This window comes from Nicotiana sylvestris, chromosome 4 (genome assembly GCF_000393655.2).
Source record: "Nicotiana sylvestris chromosome 4, ASM39365v2, whole genome shotgun sequence".
In the NCBI taxonomy this organism is placed as follows: Eukaryota; Viridiplantae; Streptophyta; class Magnoliopsida; order Solanales; family Solanaceae; genus Nicotiana; species Nicotiana sylvestris.
Window position 1 is genome coordinate 14,509,354 of NC_091060.1, and position 17,552 is coordinate 14,526,905.

The window sequence follows — 17,552 nt, forward strand, 5'->3', positions numbered from 1 at the left end:
AAGAGAAAAAGGGGTTTGGGGGGGGGGGGGGTGCTGAACGAGTGGGTATTTAAAAAAAAACATTTTTTTGTTTTTTAAAATTAGTACTTCTGCGTAGCAGGGTGCAGCGTCCCATGCGGCGCGGTAGTATAAATTATTAGAGGTCCTCAGCTTTTTGTCTCTTAGACCCGTTTGGCCCGGCGCGCCGCATGGCATGACGCCCCATGCGGTGCGGTAGGCCATTTTTCATGGAGTTCGATTTATTTTCGATATTTAGCTTCCGGGTTGCACCCCAACTTTATTATGTACTTATTTTATGTCCAATTCATGCTTGTACCTACCCAATCAAGTCTCATAACTACTAAATTCTAATAATCCTAAACTACAATTATGAGTTAGTAAGGTTAACAATTGGGTTGCCTCCCAATAAGCGCCTGATTTAACGTCGCGACACGACGCAGATGAGCGCATTTAAGGCTCACTCGACCTATGAGGTTCAGTCAGGTAGATCTCAGACACTTCCTTTGGTTCATTCATGCCCACATATAGTTTCAATCTCTGCCCATTGACTCTAAATGTATGAGAGTCTTTATCTGCTACAATCTCTACGGCACCTAAGGGGGATACTTCGACCACTCGAAAAGGTCCATACCATCATGACTTGTTTCCCGAAAATAGCCTTAATCTTGAGTTATAAAGCAATACCATGTCTCTGGGATTGAAATTTTGCTCAGCAATGTTCTTGTTGTGCAACCTCTTCCTTCTCTCCTTATACAGTCTCGTGCTCTCAAAAGCAAGATATCGAAACTCGTTAAGTTCATGCAGTTTTGTGACTCTAGTTGTGCCCGCAGCCTCAATGTCCAGATTCAACTGTTTCATTGCCCACCAAGCTCCATGTTCTAGTTCCACTGGCAAGTTACAGGCCTTCCCGAACACCAACGTGTATGGTGACATACCAATTGGTGTTTTGAACGTAGTTCTGTATGCCCATAGTGCATCATCTAACTTTTTTGCCCAATTACTTCTTGTGGCATTCACAGTTTTGGCCAGTACACTCTTTATCTCTTTAGTAGATACTTCGACCTATCCATTGGTCTGAGGATGATACGGGGTTACCACCTTATGGCGTACATTGTATTTTGCTAACAATTTTTCGAAGGCTCGATTGCAGAAGTGAGTGCCTCCGTCATTGATAATAGCTCTCGGGGTCCCAAAATAGGTGAATATATTCTTCTTCAAAAACCCCACCACCACTCTTGCATCATTAGTGGGAAGTGCTGCAGCTTCCACCCATTTGGACACGTAATCTACAGCAACATGTATGTACTTATTACCAAAGGAGCTGACTAAGGGTCCCATGAAGTATATCCCCCAAACATCGAACACTTCAACCTCTTGAATTGGGTTTATGGGCATCTCATGGCGATGATAAATGTTCCCGGTTCGCTGACATTCATTACAGTCCTTCACCCATTGATGTGCATCCTTAAACACTGTTGGTCAGTAGAACCCGACCTCTAGCACTTTCGCGGCCGTCCTGACTTATCCAAAATTCCCTCCATACGCCGATGTGTGACATGCCTGCAAAATAGAAAATTGTTTTATCTTGAGGACACACCTCCGGATCATATTATCAATACATATTCGAAACATGTAAGGTTCATCCCAATAATACATGCGGCAGTCACTATAAATATTTTTCTTTTGAACAAAGGAAAGGTCATAGGGAACTATACCGCTTGCCAGGTAATTTGCAAAGTTTGCATACCATGACACTTCGTCAAGGCTTGTAGCGAGCAGCTGTTCATCTGGAAAGGTTTCCAGAATATCCTCAACCTCAATTGTGTTTTCAGCTCCCTCAAGTGGTGATAGATGATCAGCGACTTGGTTTTCTATGCCCTTACGGTTACGAATTTCAAGGTCAAACTCTTGCAGTAACATCACCCAACGAATCAGGCGCGGTTTGGACTCCTTATTCTCAATCAAGTACCCGAGATCTGCATGATCAGTATATACAATTACCTTAGAGCCAATTAGGTATGATCTGAACTTGTCGAATGCAAACACCACAGCCAACATCTCCTTTTCAGTCATAGTGTAGTTTAGCTGGGTTCCACTCAGCGTTCTACTGGCATAGTAGATTGGGTGCATTAGCTTGTCTTTTCGTTGTCCCAGTACTGCCTCCACTGCGTAGTCACTGGTGTCACACATGAGTTCGAATGGTTTCTCCCAGTCGGGGGCAACAATGATGGGTGCTGTGACTAGCCTCTTTTTCAGCTCCTCGAATGCTACCCTGCAATCATCAAAAAACAAGAAAGGGTGATCTTTTTCTAATAACTTACAGAGAGGGTTGGCAATTTTTGAGAAGTCTCTTATGAATCTCCGATAGAAACCGGCATGCCCGAGGAAGCTCCTGATTGCCTTGACTGAAGTGGGAGGTGGCAGCTTTGCTATCACGTTAACTTTTGCACGATCTACCTCGATTCCTTTACTTGATACTCGGTGTCCCAAGACTATGCCCTCTTGTACCATGAAATGACACTTCTCCCAATTAAGTACCAGGTTAGTCTTAGTACATCTTTTCAGCACTCGGGTCAGATTTATAAGGCACTCATCGAACGAGTTCCCCACCACTGAGAAATCATCCATGAACATCTCCATTATGTCTTCGACCATGTCAGTGAATATGGCCATCATGCACCTTTGGAATGTGGCGGGTGTATTGCATAGGCCAAAGGGCATCCTCCGAAAAGCATAAATGACATATGGGCAAGTGAAGAAGGTCTTCTCTCTGTCCTCTAGTACAATGGAGATTTGATTGTACCCTGGGTATCCATCTAGAAAACAGAGGTAAGACCTCCCTGCCAATCTGTCTAGCATCTGATCAATGAAGGGAAGTGGGAAGTGGTCTTTCCGGGTGGCCAGATTTAACTTTCTGTAGTCCATACAAATTCTCCAGCCCGTGACGGTTCTTGTAGAGATCAGCTCATTGTTATAATTTTTGACCACCGTCATGCCACCCTTCTTAGGAACACATTGCACCGGGCTAACCCAGTTGCTGTTAGAGATTGGGAAAATGATTCCCGCATACAACTACTTAATCACTTCTTTCTTCACCACTTGCTTCATATTGGGGTTCAGCCTTCTTTGGTGCTCCCTGGAAGGTTTGTGTCCCTCTTCCAGCAGAATTTTATGCATACAATATGCCGGGCTGATCCCCTTGATGTCTGCCATGGTCCACCCAATGTCAGTTTTACACTCCTTGAATACCTACAAAAGTTGTTGTGCATGCACATCTAACAAACTAGATGAGATAATAACAGGTAATGTGGAGTTAGGTCCAAGAAACTCATACCTGAGATGGGAGAGCAGTGGCTTCAATTTCAGCTTTGGTGGTTCTTCTATGGATGGCTTGGCTGGAGGAGTTTCCCTGTTTTCTAAGTGCAGGGGCTCAAATTCAAGAGTTCTATCCCAAAACCCCCTGCCCTCTAAAGCAAACACCCATTCTGCCAATTCTTCCCCATTCACCTCATCTAAATTTACCAAACATGCAGCAAGAGGGTCCTTAATAGTCAACTTTTCATCATCCGCGTCTACGATTACATCCACGACATCAATAAGAGAGCAATTGGCAAATTCACTCGGTCGCCTCAAAGATTTCTGCACATTAAATGTTATCTTCTCATCATTCAATCTCATCTTGAGCTCCCCAGTTTCACAATCAATAAGAGCTCTCCCTGTGGCCAAGAACAGACTTTTCAAAATTATGGGAATTTCTTCATCCACCTTGAAATCTAGAATCACAAAATCTGCAGGAACACAAATTTCCCCACCTGAATCAGCACATCATCTAAGATACCAGAAGGTCTTTTCACGGTCCTGTCAACTAGCTGCAACAACATAGATGTGCGTCTAGATCTTCCAATCCCCAACCTCTTATAAATCGCCAGGGGCATAAGATTTATGCTAGCTCCCAAATCACAAAGTGACTTGACAAAAGCAAAGTTACCAATGGTGTAGGGAATTGTGAAACTCTCTGAGTCAGACAGCTTCTCAACAACTGGTCTGGTCACCACATCACTGCAGGTCTGAGTAAGAGTCACTATGGCCAAGTCTTGGAAATCGAATTTTTGGAACATTAAGTCCTTCATCATTTTTGCATAACCAGGCATCTCCTTCAATGCATCAATCAATAGAATATTTACATGGATTTGTTTTAGCATCTCCAAGAATTTCTTGTATTGTTCCTCTTTCTGGTACTTGGCCAGCCTCTGTGGGAATGGTATTAGAGGTCTCTTCTTCCCAATGATTTGGGTATTTTCTTTGTTAGACACCACCTCTACTACCGGTTCCTGGGTTGTCTCAGCTTCTTTCTCAGCCTCAATCTGTGTGTTATGTTTTTTCTGGGCAGGCTGCACTATCACCTATGTCAGTTTCGTTTAATGATCTAGCTCAATGGGCACTGCTACAAGTGTCTCAACCTTTCTGCTTTCTCGAGCCCTCTCTTGATCTAAGTCTCTGCCATTACGTAGACTCACTGCCATCAGTTGCTTCGAGCCTTGATCTTTTAGATTTATTTGAGTGTCTGCAAGTAATGTCCCATGAGGACGATTATTCAAAGACATCGAAATCTGTCCCATCTGCACTTTAATATTCTTAATAGCTGAATTATGTGCATCCACTCTTTCACTGATTTTTGCATTTGACCCAATAACTTGCTGCATCATTGCCTCAAGTCGAGCAAACCCATCTTCATGTCTTCCACCGTGCTGCTGCTGAGGAGGATGATAACCCTGCTGCTGATTTTGATTATTATATCCTTGTGGCCTTTGGTAAGGCGCCATATTATTGTGAGGTCTCATACCTCCCATATTTCCATTGTTGAGTTGTGGCAGGACTGGCCTGTATGGCTAATTTTGTTGGCCCCAATTTTGACCACCCTGTGTCTAGCCTCCATAATTAGACACATAATTCATGTCCTCAGGGTAGTGATGATGATCACTTTCTGCATTCCACTGGTTATCAATTGTCTGACTAATGCAAGATGTACATAAGCCCTCATTGGTAGTATCTACAATGTGTACCTACTGCTTCTGCCCTGACTCTTCCACTTTTTTGGTGAGTATACTCATCTATGTCATTAATGTGGCCATGTTTTTAGTAAGAGTGTTGGATGGATCGAAGGGCACTGAGTGAACTACTGGAGTGATAGGTGCATTCCTGGTTGTCTACCCCGAATTCTGTGCCATCTTGTCAAGTATACTCTGGCTTTCTCTCCATGTTTTGCTAAAAAATGCTCCACCAGCTGAAGTATCAACATTACCCTTCACGCCATCTGCCAAACCTATGTAAAATCGTTGTCCCAACATCTGATCTGGAATACCGTGGTGCAGACATATAACCAACATCCCTTTGAATCGTTCCCGTGTTTCTTGCAGTGTCTCCATTGGTCTCTGTTTGAAACTCAAAATTTCATCAATTTGTTGAGCAGTCTTGTTGGGTGGATGAAACTTGTTCACAAATTGCTTGACTAACTCCTCTCAAGTCGTTATGGAATTAATGAGGAGCGAGTTTAGCCAAGTCTGGGCAGCTCCTGTCACTAAGAATGGAAACAACAACAACTTTATTGCTTCCTGAGTTACGTTGGGCTGCCTTTGAGTTTTGCAGATTGACAGAAAATTCTTCAAGTGCTGTTGAGGATCTTCGATTTGTGACCCAAAAAATAGTCCCATGTTTTGCAACAAGTGCAACATGTTGTCTATGATTTGAAACGATTCAGCCTGTATCTGCGGGACTAAAATCGTTGTGGCCAAGTTCTCTGCTATGGATTGTGCCCATTCACATAGCGCAGCCTCTTGCACAAGAGGTGCCGCTGGCGCAGTTGGGTCTATTACGTGATCCCCCATGTCTGGTTCGAATTGTTTAGTTGTTTGTTGTTGTTTGTTTTTCCGGTTGGCTCGATTCAAGGTCTTCAAAACTTTCTCGGTATCTGATAATGCTTCAATTAATTCACCAGTTCTCGATGAGTTTCTAGGCATGCACTTGTACAACCAAGTCAACAAACGTTAAAATTTCAATGTATAGATTGGGTATAGAGAAAACTGACTACACTAAGAATTTTTGTATTTCTTTCAATTGTAATTGATAACACCGTTAATTCCCCGGCAACGACGCCAAAATTTGATTACGCCCAACTATGCCTTATAAAAAGGACACGCAGACGTTATAAATATAATCTGAGTATTTCGCCCAGAGTCGAACCCACAAGGAATTAACCTATCAATTACTCTTATCAGACTCACAAATTCTATGTAATCAACTTCCCAAATGTTTTGAATAACAATTGAGGATATTTTTACTAACTATGACGGACTGCAATTAAGCAAATAAAGACTAACTATGATTAAGTTGTAAACAATTAAGAGAAAGATCTAAGGTTGTGATTTCCCCTATTAATGGAATCCCTTCCGGTTATGTTTCATATAGATTTGCCTAACCGTCTCTATCGATCGTGAGCACTCTTATTACTATAAATCTCTTCCGAGTAATCACGACAATTTACTAGACACACTCTCCCGAGTTACGCTAGCTGGCTTTTGATACATCTCACTTTAGATCGCACTCAAGACTTCGTTATCCCTAATCTCGCCTTTAAACCCTCGGTTATTGATCCCTCATATACTCCGGGAGTGGTGTTGTTCAATAATTACCTAAATATATACTCTTTCCCGAGTAATACATACTAAATAGGCACAATTAATTGAGGATCCTATCAATTAACTACAACAAGAACGTAGTTGAACAAATAAAGATTAAACCGAGCAAACTATATTAACATCACAAGAAGTTCATCCTTCAATGGGTTCCATCAAAGCCCTAGACCAAATATTTAGCTACTCATAATCGTGTTCATAATTTCCCAAGTAAATTGCATAATTAAATTACAAAGCAAAGATGAAGGAATGAAGAATTTGATGCCAATCCGAAAATTGTTCCAAACGTTTTCTCCCTTCCGCAATAGCCTTCCTAGGTCTAAGATATGTCAAAAATCTTCTAAATAGTGTTTTTACATGTATTTATACCAAATAGGGTCGAGCCCAGACGAAAACATCCTTTCATGTGCGAACTAGGACTTAGCTCTGTAAAAATTGAACATTTGCACCGCAGGCTGCGCCGCACCATGCGGCGCATTAGTGGACTTTGACTGCATCCTCTTCTTTTCGTGTCAGGCCTCATTTTACACTACTGCGCCGCGCCTTGCGGCGCCTCATGCGGTGCGGCAGTGTAGTTTTCTCAGAGTGAACTTGTTTCATCCTCAGTTAACATCCATACTTGGTACACGACCTCCGAACACGATCCCGGCTTAATGTATTGGGCTTTTACTCACACTTCAAAGCTCCAAATTGATCAATTTAGCTCCAAATTAACTTTTGAGCTCCAGATCACTTCCTGCAAGGCATAAAACACGTACTAAGTGTAATTCACTATCATTTGAGCTCAAACGCACATAAAAAATGCAGTCATTGGAATGTAATACCACGGCTAAAACATGGGTTTCTAGCCTAACATCACCTCCATGTCATACCTCCTTTTTCCCGAGGGGGATAGGAAATTTTTTTCAATTAAAGTGATATTAATCGAAATGGGATTATTTATATAATCAGAGTCGCCACTTGGGATAATTATATGGTGTTCCAAGTCACCGATTTATTTTAAATCCCAAATCGAGGAAATTTGACTCTGTTTTAAAGTGTGCGAAAACTAGAAGACCGGGTAAGAGATTCTATTAACCCAAGAGAAGGTGTTAAGCATTCCCGAGTTTCGTGGTTTTAACACGGTCGCTTTAATCATACCTGACTTAATTAAGTTGTTGATTACTTATTTTTGGAACCTATATACATTTTACCTTTTACCGCTTTTAATCATGGCGTGAAACGGATTACATGTGTGTAAACCCGTTTTATTTGGGGCGCTAAAACTATGTCACGCATACGTATGCATAATTTACCATGCTTTATAAATTTAAGATTGTTTGGCTGAAGTTGTGCGAACACATACCTCTATTTATTTTTGAGAATCGTAATCATGTTACGCGTACGTATACACCACCAGGATAATAGATTAAATGCACGCCTAAAGTATCTCTATGAATGTTTATTTTTAAAATCATGATCGTATCATGCGAACGTGTACATAATCACAATAAATCGATTAACTACGTGTCCAACAGTATTTCTACAAACATTTATAAGTGGATTGAATCTTGCTAAGTTTGGAATTTGCCTATGGCTGCCCATGGGTTATAGGACGTTATTGAGGGACAATAAACTGGAAACGGGCCTACATGAAACTTAAGAGGTTCCAGACTTGATCACTAGAAATTATATATATAGAAAAGATAAGTTATGATGAGGGATTAACAAGTTATTGGAAAGAAATTACTGTTGAAATTATTAAAAGCCTAAATGGGGCATGAAAACTTGCATAAAATCGTATGGGCCAATTTAGAGGCCCAATGACCTCCAAATCCAGACCTGCTTGTCAATACCTTTAATGGGCCGATTTCGCAGGTCTGGCCCATTATGCACCCTATTGTTTCAAGCCAAAATATGTTCAAAATAGATTCTCATACCATTTTTTGCAAGCTATCACTAGAACAAGATCAATTCTTAAAGTTTTTGAAACAACAATACTAAATATAAGAGCTATTCAACATTCAATCACTTCTGAATTGACATGAGTGTCACAATAAGATCCTTTTCACACTTACTAGCCCTCCCAATCACAATAGACACGAATGTTTTCAATACTTACAGAATCAAATTCATTTACATTAGAGCATATAGAACCATAATCAGTTACACCAAAGGCTAAACGAAATGTAACTAAATCTTCGACCAAAAACTCTTTCTGCCAACGACTATAGAGTCCATTCATTTGGTCTTGGAACTTATTGATCTGACCAACTAGTGGTTAGATCCGCAAATTGCAATGGTAAAGCTCCTGATATCCTAAAATCAACACATAGTTATGTACAGAACATCACAAGAAAGCTTCTTGTTTGGACCATTATTAAGTTTGCAAGATCAAAACAAAGAGCCTTAGTTTCATTCAAGCTTAACAAATTCAGCAGGTAATGAAAAGTGTTTGAGTAACCAGATACAATGGATTAACTCAGATGAATGCAATATTCAAAGTAATCTTCACTATTTCATTCATGTTTGAATTAAACAACTCATGAATCCAAAGGTTAGGGTAGCAGCAATCAGAGACACCAAGAACCAAACATGAACACAAACATACTTGGTCATTCAATGCAAATGTAATACATAAAGCTTGGAAAACTGACCTATTCCAGCAGAACCAACTAAGAAAAAATAGAAAATAAGTCTCTGAAATTGTAAGGTACAGCAGGAACACAACTCAGGTGCAGAAAACCAACAAGGATAAAGAAATAGCAGCAAATGAAATCCAGAAACCCAAACTTCAAGAAACCAGAAAATCTTTCTAGTTAGAGATGAAGATGAAGGTATATTCTGAAAATATAACCAATCTCTGTGTAAAAACAGTCTCAAAAGTATGGCTGTCCAACGGGACGGGACGGGGACAAAACGGGACGGGACAAACGGGACGAAACGTTCGTCCCATCCCGTCCCGCTAACAAATGGGACGGGACGGGACGGGTTCGTGGGCCTTAAGTGTATTTATTTTTAAAAAACGTCTAGTTTTTTGAAAATTACTATGTTTTTAAAGTTTGCAACGGCCAGATTTTTGACTTATTTAATAAACTTAAATGTTACTATATTAAAATGAAAATTAGAAAACTTAGTAAAGAATTATAAAATATTAAAACAAAAGACTTGTAATGAAATATTCTAGTAATTATAAATTTATAATAGAGTTATAATTTATTTAATATAATTTTAAAGTATTAACTATTAAGTAACTAAGACAATTCATAAATAAAATTCAACGCTTAGAGCCTTTTATTTTATTAATAGAACTTTCAAATCTCAAATACAAATATAATTCTTTTGAAGAGCACCTAATCTACGCAGCCACCTTCTAGGAAGGGTTCTGTTTGAACTAGGCTTCTTAGTAGCCAATTACAAATTATCATATTAATATTTGTAAGCTCCTATATAGCTTCTTTGTAACTTATCAATAATATCTCTCGGACATTCTGCTGGAATTGGCAATTGTTGATTGATGTTCCGTGAGTTCCATGCCGTCATCGCTCCCAGTGGTTAGTATCTCATTGTATTATTCTTCTTCCCTAGTGGTTAATTTTTCAAAACCAAGATTTCTTCTTCTGCATTAATCCAATCTCTGAATAATACGGAAATCTCTAGACTGTCCTCCGCTAATGAATGTCTATGATCTCCAATTTGAAATCTTGCCGCGCTAAAAGCACTCTCCGATGCTACTGATGGTGCTTGAATAGCGAGGATATCTCGGGCCATAATTGAAAGTGTTGGAAAAGCCTTGCCACGCTCCCTCCACCATGACAAAAGTTGTTCCTTGCCTTCTTCGTCTTTAATATTTTCCAATCCTTGATTAAGATAAGAATCAAGTTCATCATCAATAGAGGAATCAAAACCTGTTATATCATCCATATCTTCCCATAAAACTTCTGCTCTAGACTTAGAAGTAGAAGGAGCAGTTTCACAACCAGTTGTATCCATAGATTTATATTTATCAAACATTGATCTAGCATAAGAATATATGCTAGCTTGGCAGTTTTCGAGAGATGATTGTTCATTTTCTTGAATTTCTAAATTCTCATAAATTTTATGAACAAGTCCATTTGCACCTCTTAGTTTTAAAGATGGGTTAAGTAGAGTAAAAATTAAATAAACTTCGGGAATAGGGGAAAAATACTTTTTAAATTTTAAAATTATTTCTTTAATGACCGGTGCATAAGTTGGATTTATTTTATACTTACCAAATACAATAGAAATTCCACAAATATACCATAATATTTTTGTAACAGTAGGATAATATAAACCAGAAAATTATTTTGTAGCATAATAAAATTTTTCTAAAAATTTAGTAAGTTCTCTGATCTCATCCCAATCAGAATCAACAATTTGATCAACATGGTGAGCATTATGCATATTAAATACCTTTTGGATAGGCACCTGATAATCATAAGCAACTTTAAGCATTTCATAAGTAGAATTCAACCTAGTACAAATATCTTTTGGAACTTTTCTAAATGGAAGGTTAGCACTAGCACATTATTGAGCAAATTCACGAATTCTACTTTGTTTATGAGCGCGAAAAATATAGCCACAAGCATGTTATATTTTACTACAAGCATCAGAAAATAAATTAAGACCATCTTTTACAACCAAGTTAAAAATATGACATGCACATCTAACATGAATAATTATTGGATTAATTGGACAAAGTCTAGATTTTAAGCTATTTGCTGCGGTTGTGTTAGCAGAAACATTATCTAAGGTGTCGCACCTCCTTTTTCTGCACCCGCGGGGCGCGTGGAGAATTTTCTCCAATTGAAGGACAGTCGAAACGGGATTTATTTAATTATTTCAGAGTCGCCACCTGGGAATTTCAAGGCGTCCCAAGTCACCGGTTTTAATCCCTGAATCGAGGAGAATATGACTCTGTTTATTATTCTGCGAACCAGAAATCCTGAGTAAGGAATTCTGTTAATCCGGAAGAAGGTGTTAGGCATTTCCGAATTTCGTGGTTCTAGCACGGTCGCTCAACTGTTTTTATTATTGGCTTAATTATCTTGATTTTTACTAAATACGTCTTTATTGCATGATTTTACTACCGCTTTTACTTATTGTTTACAATTATATAAACGAATTACGCGTACGTATATTCGTATTATATACCTTTCGTAATTACGGGGATCATGTCACGCATACGTGTACACAATATAATTGACCATATTATGTCCTTTATTCAAATTTATATGTTCATGATTTAAATAAAATTATGAACGTCATCACCCTTATATTTAAAGGGTGAACTGCACATCCCGGGTTATATGAAATTATTTTAACATTTTTGGAGAAATCCTTTTTATTAAATATTCGCTCGAAATTGTGCGTACGCATAATCCGAATTTGCTTTAAAAAATATAATCAGGGTGCGCGAACGCATCCCTGATTGCGCAAAATCTTTGTAATAATATTATGGATTTTCCACAAATTGTTTATTATATGTACACATTTTTATATGAAAATTCTGAGAAATTCACATTTAAGGGATGCCTTTAAATTCTTTTAAAAAAAAATCACAATTTATTAAATGTTGACCGTCGATTATAATTTCCAAGTATAAATTTTATTCATCCAAACTATTCAAATTCAAAGAAAAGAATAAAAATATGATTAATACTATTTTTAGCGAATACAACATATATATATGCTAAAGAATGAATTGTATATGAAACTAACAAAAAATGACTTATGAAGGGAAGAAGTAATTTTGAACAATTTTTCATTATTTTTTATTTAGTGCAAATTCTATTTCTAATTAACATTGATATAAAGTGTTGCAATTTGTGCTTGTACATCTCATCTTATTCTCATATACTTGCTTTTAATCTAATAGGCCTAATTATTTTAACTAATTATGCTTATGATTGAGTTGGGATAGATATATATATATATATATATATATATATATATATATATATAATCAAACCAATTTGATTCTCAATCTATATGAATTATTGCTAAACATTAACTTTCACATTGTATAAGTTCCTATGCCCTTTGTTATTAAGAAAGAGAACAAGTCTACCTGTTGACTTAAATAAATGATATTGCATGCAATCACCATATTTGACATCGTGAACATAGCGGATTGTACTAACGCGTCTTTCAACTATTGATTATAAACACAACCAATGTTGTGCCAAAAGATAGCAAATTGCAACCAACATCATCTAACTTTAAACAACAACTAACTAATTAACAAAATAAACTAATAGCGTATTTTCCCTTGATATTTTCATATTATGCTATACCTAGCTAACAATACCATAAAGTGTAAATAAAAGCCAACTTTCTGCCATGCTTCCTATTTACACAACTCAAAGATAACTAAACTAATGAAATTTTGACATGGATAACATTATTACAAAGTTTTATATGAATTTCAAAATAAGACAATTAACTTGTAGCCATCGAGTCGAACTCACTACTGGTTAACCAACATGAAACCAAAGTTGAAATTTAAATGTTTAAGCTTAAACGAATAGAAGACTGTATTACAATTCAAGCTTCATTTATTTGTCATGCTGAATCTCTTCCCAACATAGAATTTAAAAGATAGGTACCTGGAAATGAAGGTAGAAGGAGTAAATTTCAGCAGTTGCAGCAGTAACAGAATCAGCAAAATATACCAGTAACACAACAAGTTTGACCAAGACCCGTTAATCCAGATGATCAGTGACAGGAACTTGAGAAAAATTTCAGATTCAAACTGAACAATATCCACAAACAAACAACGGACAGATTCTAGAATAATATTTTTTCAGATTTTCAGTTTCTTTCCTATTTCAAATTCACATTTTCTGATTTTCTGTTTCTGCCTTTGTATCTGTTTCAGATTGTGTGTGTGTGAATATTCTCTTTTTGTTTCTTTTTCTGTTTTCTTCCTCTTTTTTTTTTCTTCTTACAAAATGATCTGATTTCTTAAAACCCTCTGAAAAACTCTATCTCAAAACTCTCTGTCTAAAAACTGATTTCTCTCTCTCCAAATTCCCTTTTCCAATCTCATCTCCTTTTCAAATTTCCAGTCCCTGTATTTATACAGGTCTGCCCTATTTCCTTTTAGTGCTTCTTGGACCCCCTTCTTCTTTTAAAATCAGAAAGTTCCATTAAAAACTGCTTTTGAATACTTTAAATGATCTTATCCTGATTTTAAGCAGCCCCATTACCCTTTGTTTCCCATTATCATATTAAACTATAGCCATTAACATTCCACTTTCACCCCACTATACTATCACATTACCCTTACTGTTCTGTCCCAGAAATGCCCCAGAAATCCTACTGTAATTACTGTTATTACTGCTTTTAAACTTAAAATCAGAATCTAATAATACAGATTTTAAAATCTGTTCAAACCTGATTATTAATCTGACTTAAGATAGCTACAACTAATTCTCTTTAAGTTCTGAATTGAATCTTAACTGAGAATATACTCTTTCTAATACAATGGTATCTAATCAATACTTGTGAAATGGAGTTTAAACCTAGCATCACAATAACATTACACTGAACTCAGTACAATAATTCAAACTGAACTTCAGCTTTTGAGCTAAGATCAAACAAACAGGAGCATTGTCAATATACTGACAATGCCCTGAAACTTAATGTTCAGGAAACAATATACACACAACATTCATTTGAACTTACTGATTTATTAAACAAGAACCAACTGATTAAAAATAACTAATTAACTGATTATAACAAAAATAATCCATCCAAAACAGGTTGTTTCAGTCAACATTTTCAGAAGCAAGATTTATAATACAACTAATCGACGAACTTAATCGAGTCGATTACACACATTGTAAATAATCATAACCAACAGAAACAATTCATATTTGGATTAAGTAGACGGGTAAGAGACATAATCCATAGAACAAATAAACAAAAATATGAAAAAATTACACAGGTTATTAAAACAAGCAAAAAGTACACGTAAAATACACAAAAGAAATAGAAAAATATCTCTGAACCTTCAAATTTATTCAGACTCACTCAACTTGGATTCGGACTTTTTGAAATCAAACAGACCTTAGTCGAAGTATTTTCAACTGAAAATACTTTGACTAAGGTCGATTAAACCTCAATCCTTCGTTTGAATTGAAAAAGATTCCAAGATTGGAAAATTTAGGGTTTCAGATCTTGGATTTTAAATCCGAACATTTCTGGGCAGATCCGAAGGGAACCAAAGATGACACAAGGGTGAGGGAAGCCTAGGGGTCATTTGGTGTTAATTTGGAAGGAATCTGAGTGAGTTCATTTTTGATTCGAACCTTCAAAAGAAGATTCGAAGAGTTCTGAGGGGATTCGAACCAAACCAACACTATATTCATAACGAGGCAAGCTAGGGGATGCTATGGTGTTAACTAAGGACTGTTTGGTTTAGATCTGAGTTTGGCTCGAATCTTCAAATGAAGATTCGAGAACCTTCAGGGAGATTCGAGCCAAGCGAATAACATATTCGGATAGAGGGTGTTCAGGGGGTTCTGGGGTGTTAAGGTGGTGACCGGCGGCGTTGATGCCGCCGGGTTTCAGGCGGTGGGGAATAAGGGCGGCTAGGGTTAGGGGTTTGGTTCGGGAAGACGATGAACAGGAGAGGAGGGGGGTGTTTAGTTAGGGGGGCCGGGGTAAGGATTATGGGTTTATATAGGGGAATGGTGGATTGATATTGACCGTCCGATCAATCAGAATGAAAGGCCAGGATCTATTCACTTAACCAAACAATGTCGTTTGGCTTAAGTTTGGGGGGACGGGTTTGAACCGAGTATTTGATCGGGTAAGGATTATGGGTTAGGGTGATGAGATCTCAACCGTTGGTTGGATTTGATCCAACGGTCCCTGATAAACTACAACCAAACGATGTCGTTTTGACTCGTTTGGATTGGACCGAACATGGGCTGTTTGGATTGGGCTGTGGGGGGGGGGGGGGCGGTAACTTGATTTGGGCCTGGATTTTAATCCAAGTCCGAGTTTCATTTTACAATTTATATTTTTATTTTCTAATTTTATTATTAATCATTAAAATCTTAATTAAAATTATAAAAAAAAATTACCCTTCTAAAGATATTAATTACCTTTTAACAATTATTTAACACACAGATAAAACATTAATCACACAGTGGAATATAAAAAATAGAACGAAATGCATATTTTGGTGATTTTATTTAAATTATCTTTCAAATACATAATTAAATCCTATATGCATGCAACATGTATTTTATTTTAATTTTCATTTTATTATGACAAAGTAAACATTTACGGACATAACACAAATATTTAACACCACGCAAATTCAAGAATTACACAGTAAAAGAAATTTATTTTATTTTTTGATTTATTTTGGAGTAGTTTTCGTAAGGCAAAAATCACGTGCTCACAGCTGCCCCTCTTTGTGCGGAAACTCGAAGAGTTTTCGTGCAAAGATAAAGTGAGCGGATACGAGCGATTTTTGCCCGTTCAAATACTCCGTGGGAAGCATTTTTTGAAAGATTTGACCGAACCTCTGCTTCAAAGGTTTCCTACATATCCTTGGCTATAAAGGAATCAGGTCAATGTAGTTCGGGAAGTTTTGGGTAGCTGGGACTACCGTGGGACTGTGATGTTACTGCTGCTTCGTGCTGTTTTTACTGCTTGCTGACCTCCTTATTACACCTTACTTCAAAGGTAATACAAAAAGCTAAACTAGACTATGGTACATGAATTATAAAATCTTATCTAGATCATGCCCTTGCGTTTCTTGTTGTCTTGATATCTTGGTGACTCTTGGGCATTTGGCTTATTCCGTATTCCTTTTCATTGTGTCCCGTATTTTCTTCATCTGTTTGGGACTCTTGTTGTTTCCTGCTGGGGACTTTGTTGGACTCCTCTGCTTTATTGACTCTAAATGTGCTCCTTTCTCATATGAGCGGGCTTTTGATTTCAACACTTCAATTGTATTCCCTTGTTCTCCAGGTGGGTGCCTGACTTCTGTCTGCTTTAATTGTATTCCTTTGTTCTCCAGGTGGGCGCCTGACTGCTTCTTTTCTTTGTCCTCATTCTCCAGGTGGACGCCTGACTTCTTTAATTCTTATCCTCATTCTCCAGGTGGACGCCTGACTTCTTCAATTATTCATCCTCATTCTCCAGGTGGACGCCTGATTTCTTCAATTCTCATCCTCATTCTCCAGGTGGACGCCTGATTTCTTCAATTTTTCATCCTCGTTCTCCAGGTGGACGCCTGATTTCTTCAATTCTCATCCTCATTCTCCAGGTGGACGCCTGATTTCTTCAATTCTTTGTCCTAATTCTCCAGGTGGACGCCTGACTTCTTCAATTTTTCATCCTCGTTCTCCAGGTGGATGCCTGATTTCTTCAATACTCATCCTCATTCTCCAGGTGGACGCCTGATTTCTTCAATTCTTTGTCCTCATTCTCCAGGTGGACGCCTTACTTCTTTAATTCTTCGTCCTCATTCTCCAGGTGGACTCCTGATTTCTTCTTTAATTCTTTTCATCCTCATTCTCCAGGTGGACGCCTGATTTCTTTAATTCTTCATCCTCATTCTCCAGGTGGACGCCTGATTTCTTCTTTTCTCATCCTCATTCTCCAGGTGGACGCCTGATTTCTTTAATTCTCATCCTTATTCTCCAGGTGGACGCCTGATTTCTTCAATTCTTCGTCCTCATTCTCCAGGTGGATGCCTGATTTCTTTTTTAATTCTTTTCATCCTCATTCTCCAGGTGGACGCCTGACTTCTTCAACTCTCGTCCTCATTCTCCAGGTGGACGCCTGACTTCTTCAACTCTCATCCTCATTCTCCAGGTGGACGCCTGATTTCTT

General features: G+C 38.0%; 2 protein-coding genes across 2 annotated transcripts; both read right to left on the bottom strand.

Annotated features, from left to right (window-relative positions):
* Window positions 1-633: 633 nt before the first annotated feature.
* Window positions 634-2,190, bottom strand: LOC138889277 (uncharacterized). The gene is made up of 3 exons (XM_070172564.1): window positions 1,716-2,190; window positions 1,111-1,286; window positions 634-1,062 (listed from the first exon to the last, which is right to left on the bottom strand). Exons 1-3 carry the CDS (start codon window positions 2,188-2,190, stop codon window positions 634-636), a joined length of 1,080 nt encoding a protein of 359 aa, XP_070028665.1.
* A 926-nt stretch (window positions 2,191-3,116) lies between these two features.
* LOC138889278 (uncharacterized) lies at window positions 3,117-4,823 on the bottom strand. The gene is made up of 4 exons (XM_070172565.1): window positions 4,518-4,823; window positions 3,839-4,403; window positions 3,335-3,788; window positions 3,117-3,249 (listed from the first exon to the last, which is right to left on the bottom strand). The coding sequence occupies exons 1-4, from the start codon at window positions 4,821-4,823 to the stop codon at window positions 3,117-3,119; spliced, it is 1,458 nt and encodes a 485-aa protein (XP_070028666.1).
* Between the last annotated feature and the right edge of the window lie 12,729 nt (window positions 4,824-17,552).

Coding starts and splice junctions, on each gene's coding strand:
- LOC138889277 (XM_070172564.1), bottom strand. CDS start 2,190: ATGTGTGACACCAGTGACTACGCAGTGGAGGCAGTACTGGGACAACGA. Junction 1,287..1,715: donor TGCAAATTACCTGGCAAGCG/GTATAGTTCCCT, acceptor ATGTTGCTGTAG/ATTACGTGTCCAAATGGGTG. Junction 1,063..1,110: donor AATTGTTAGCAAAATACAAT/GTACGCCATAAG, acceptor ACCAATGGATAG/GTCGAAGTATCTACTAAAGA.
- LOC138889278 (XM_070172565.1), bottom strand. CDS start 4,823: ATGGCGCCTTACCAAAGGCCACAAGGATATAATAATCAAAATCAGCAG. Junction 4,404..4,517: donor GCTCGAAGCAACTGATGGCA/GTGAGTCTACGT, acceptor AAACTGACATAG/GTGATAGTGCAGCCTGCCCA. Junction 3,789..3,838: donor GACCGTGAAAAGACCTTCTG/GTATCTTAGATG, acceptor GTGTTCCTGCAG/ATTTTGTGATTCTAGATTTC.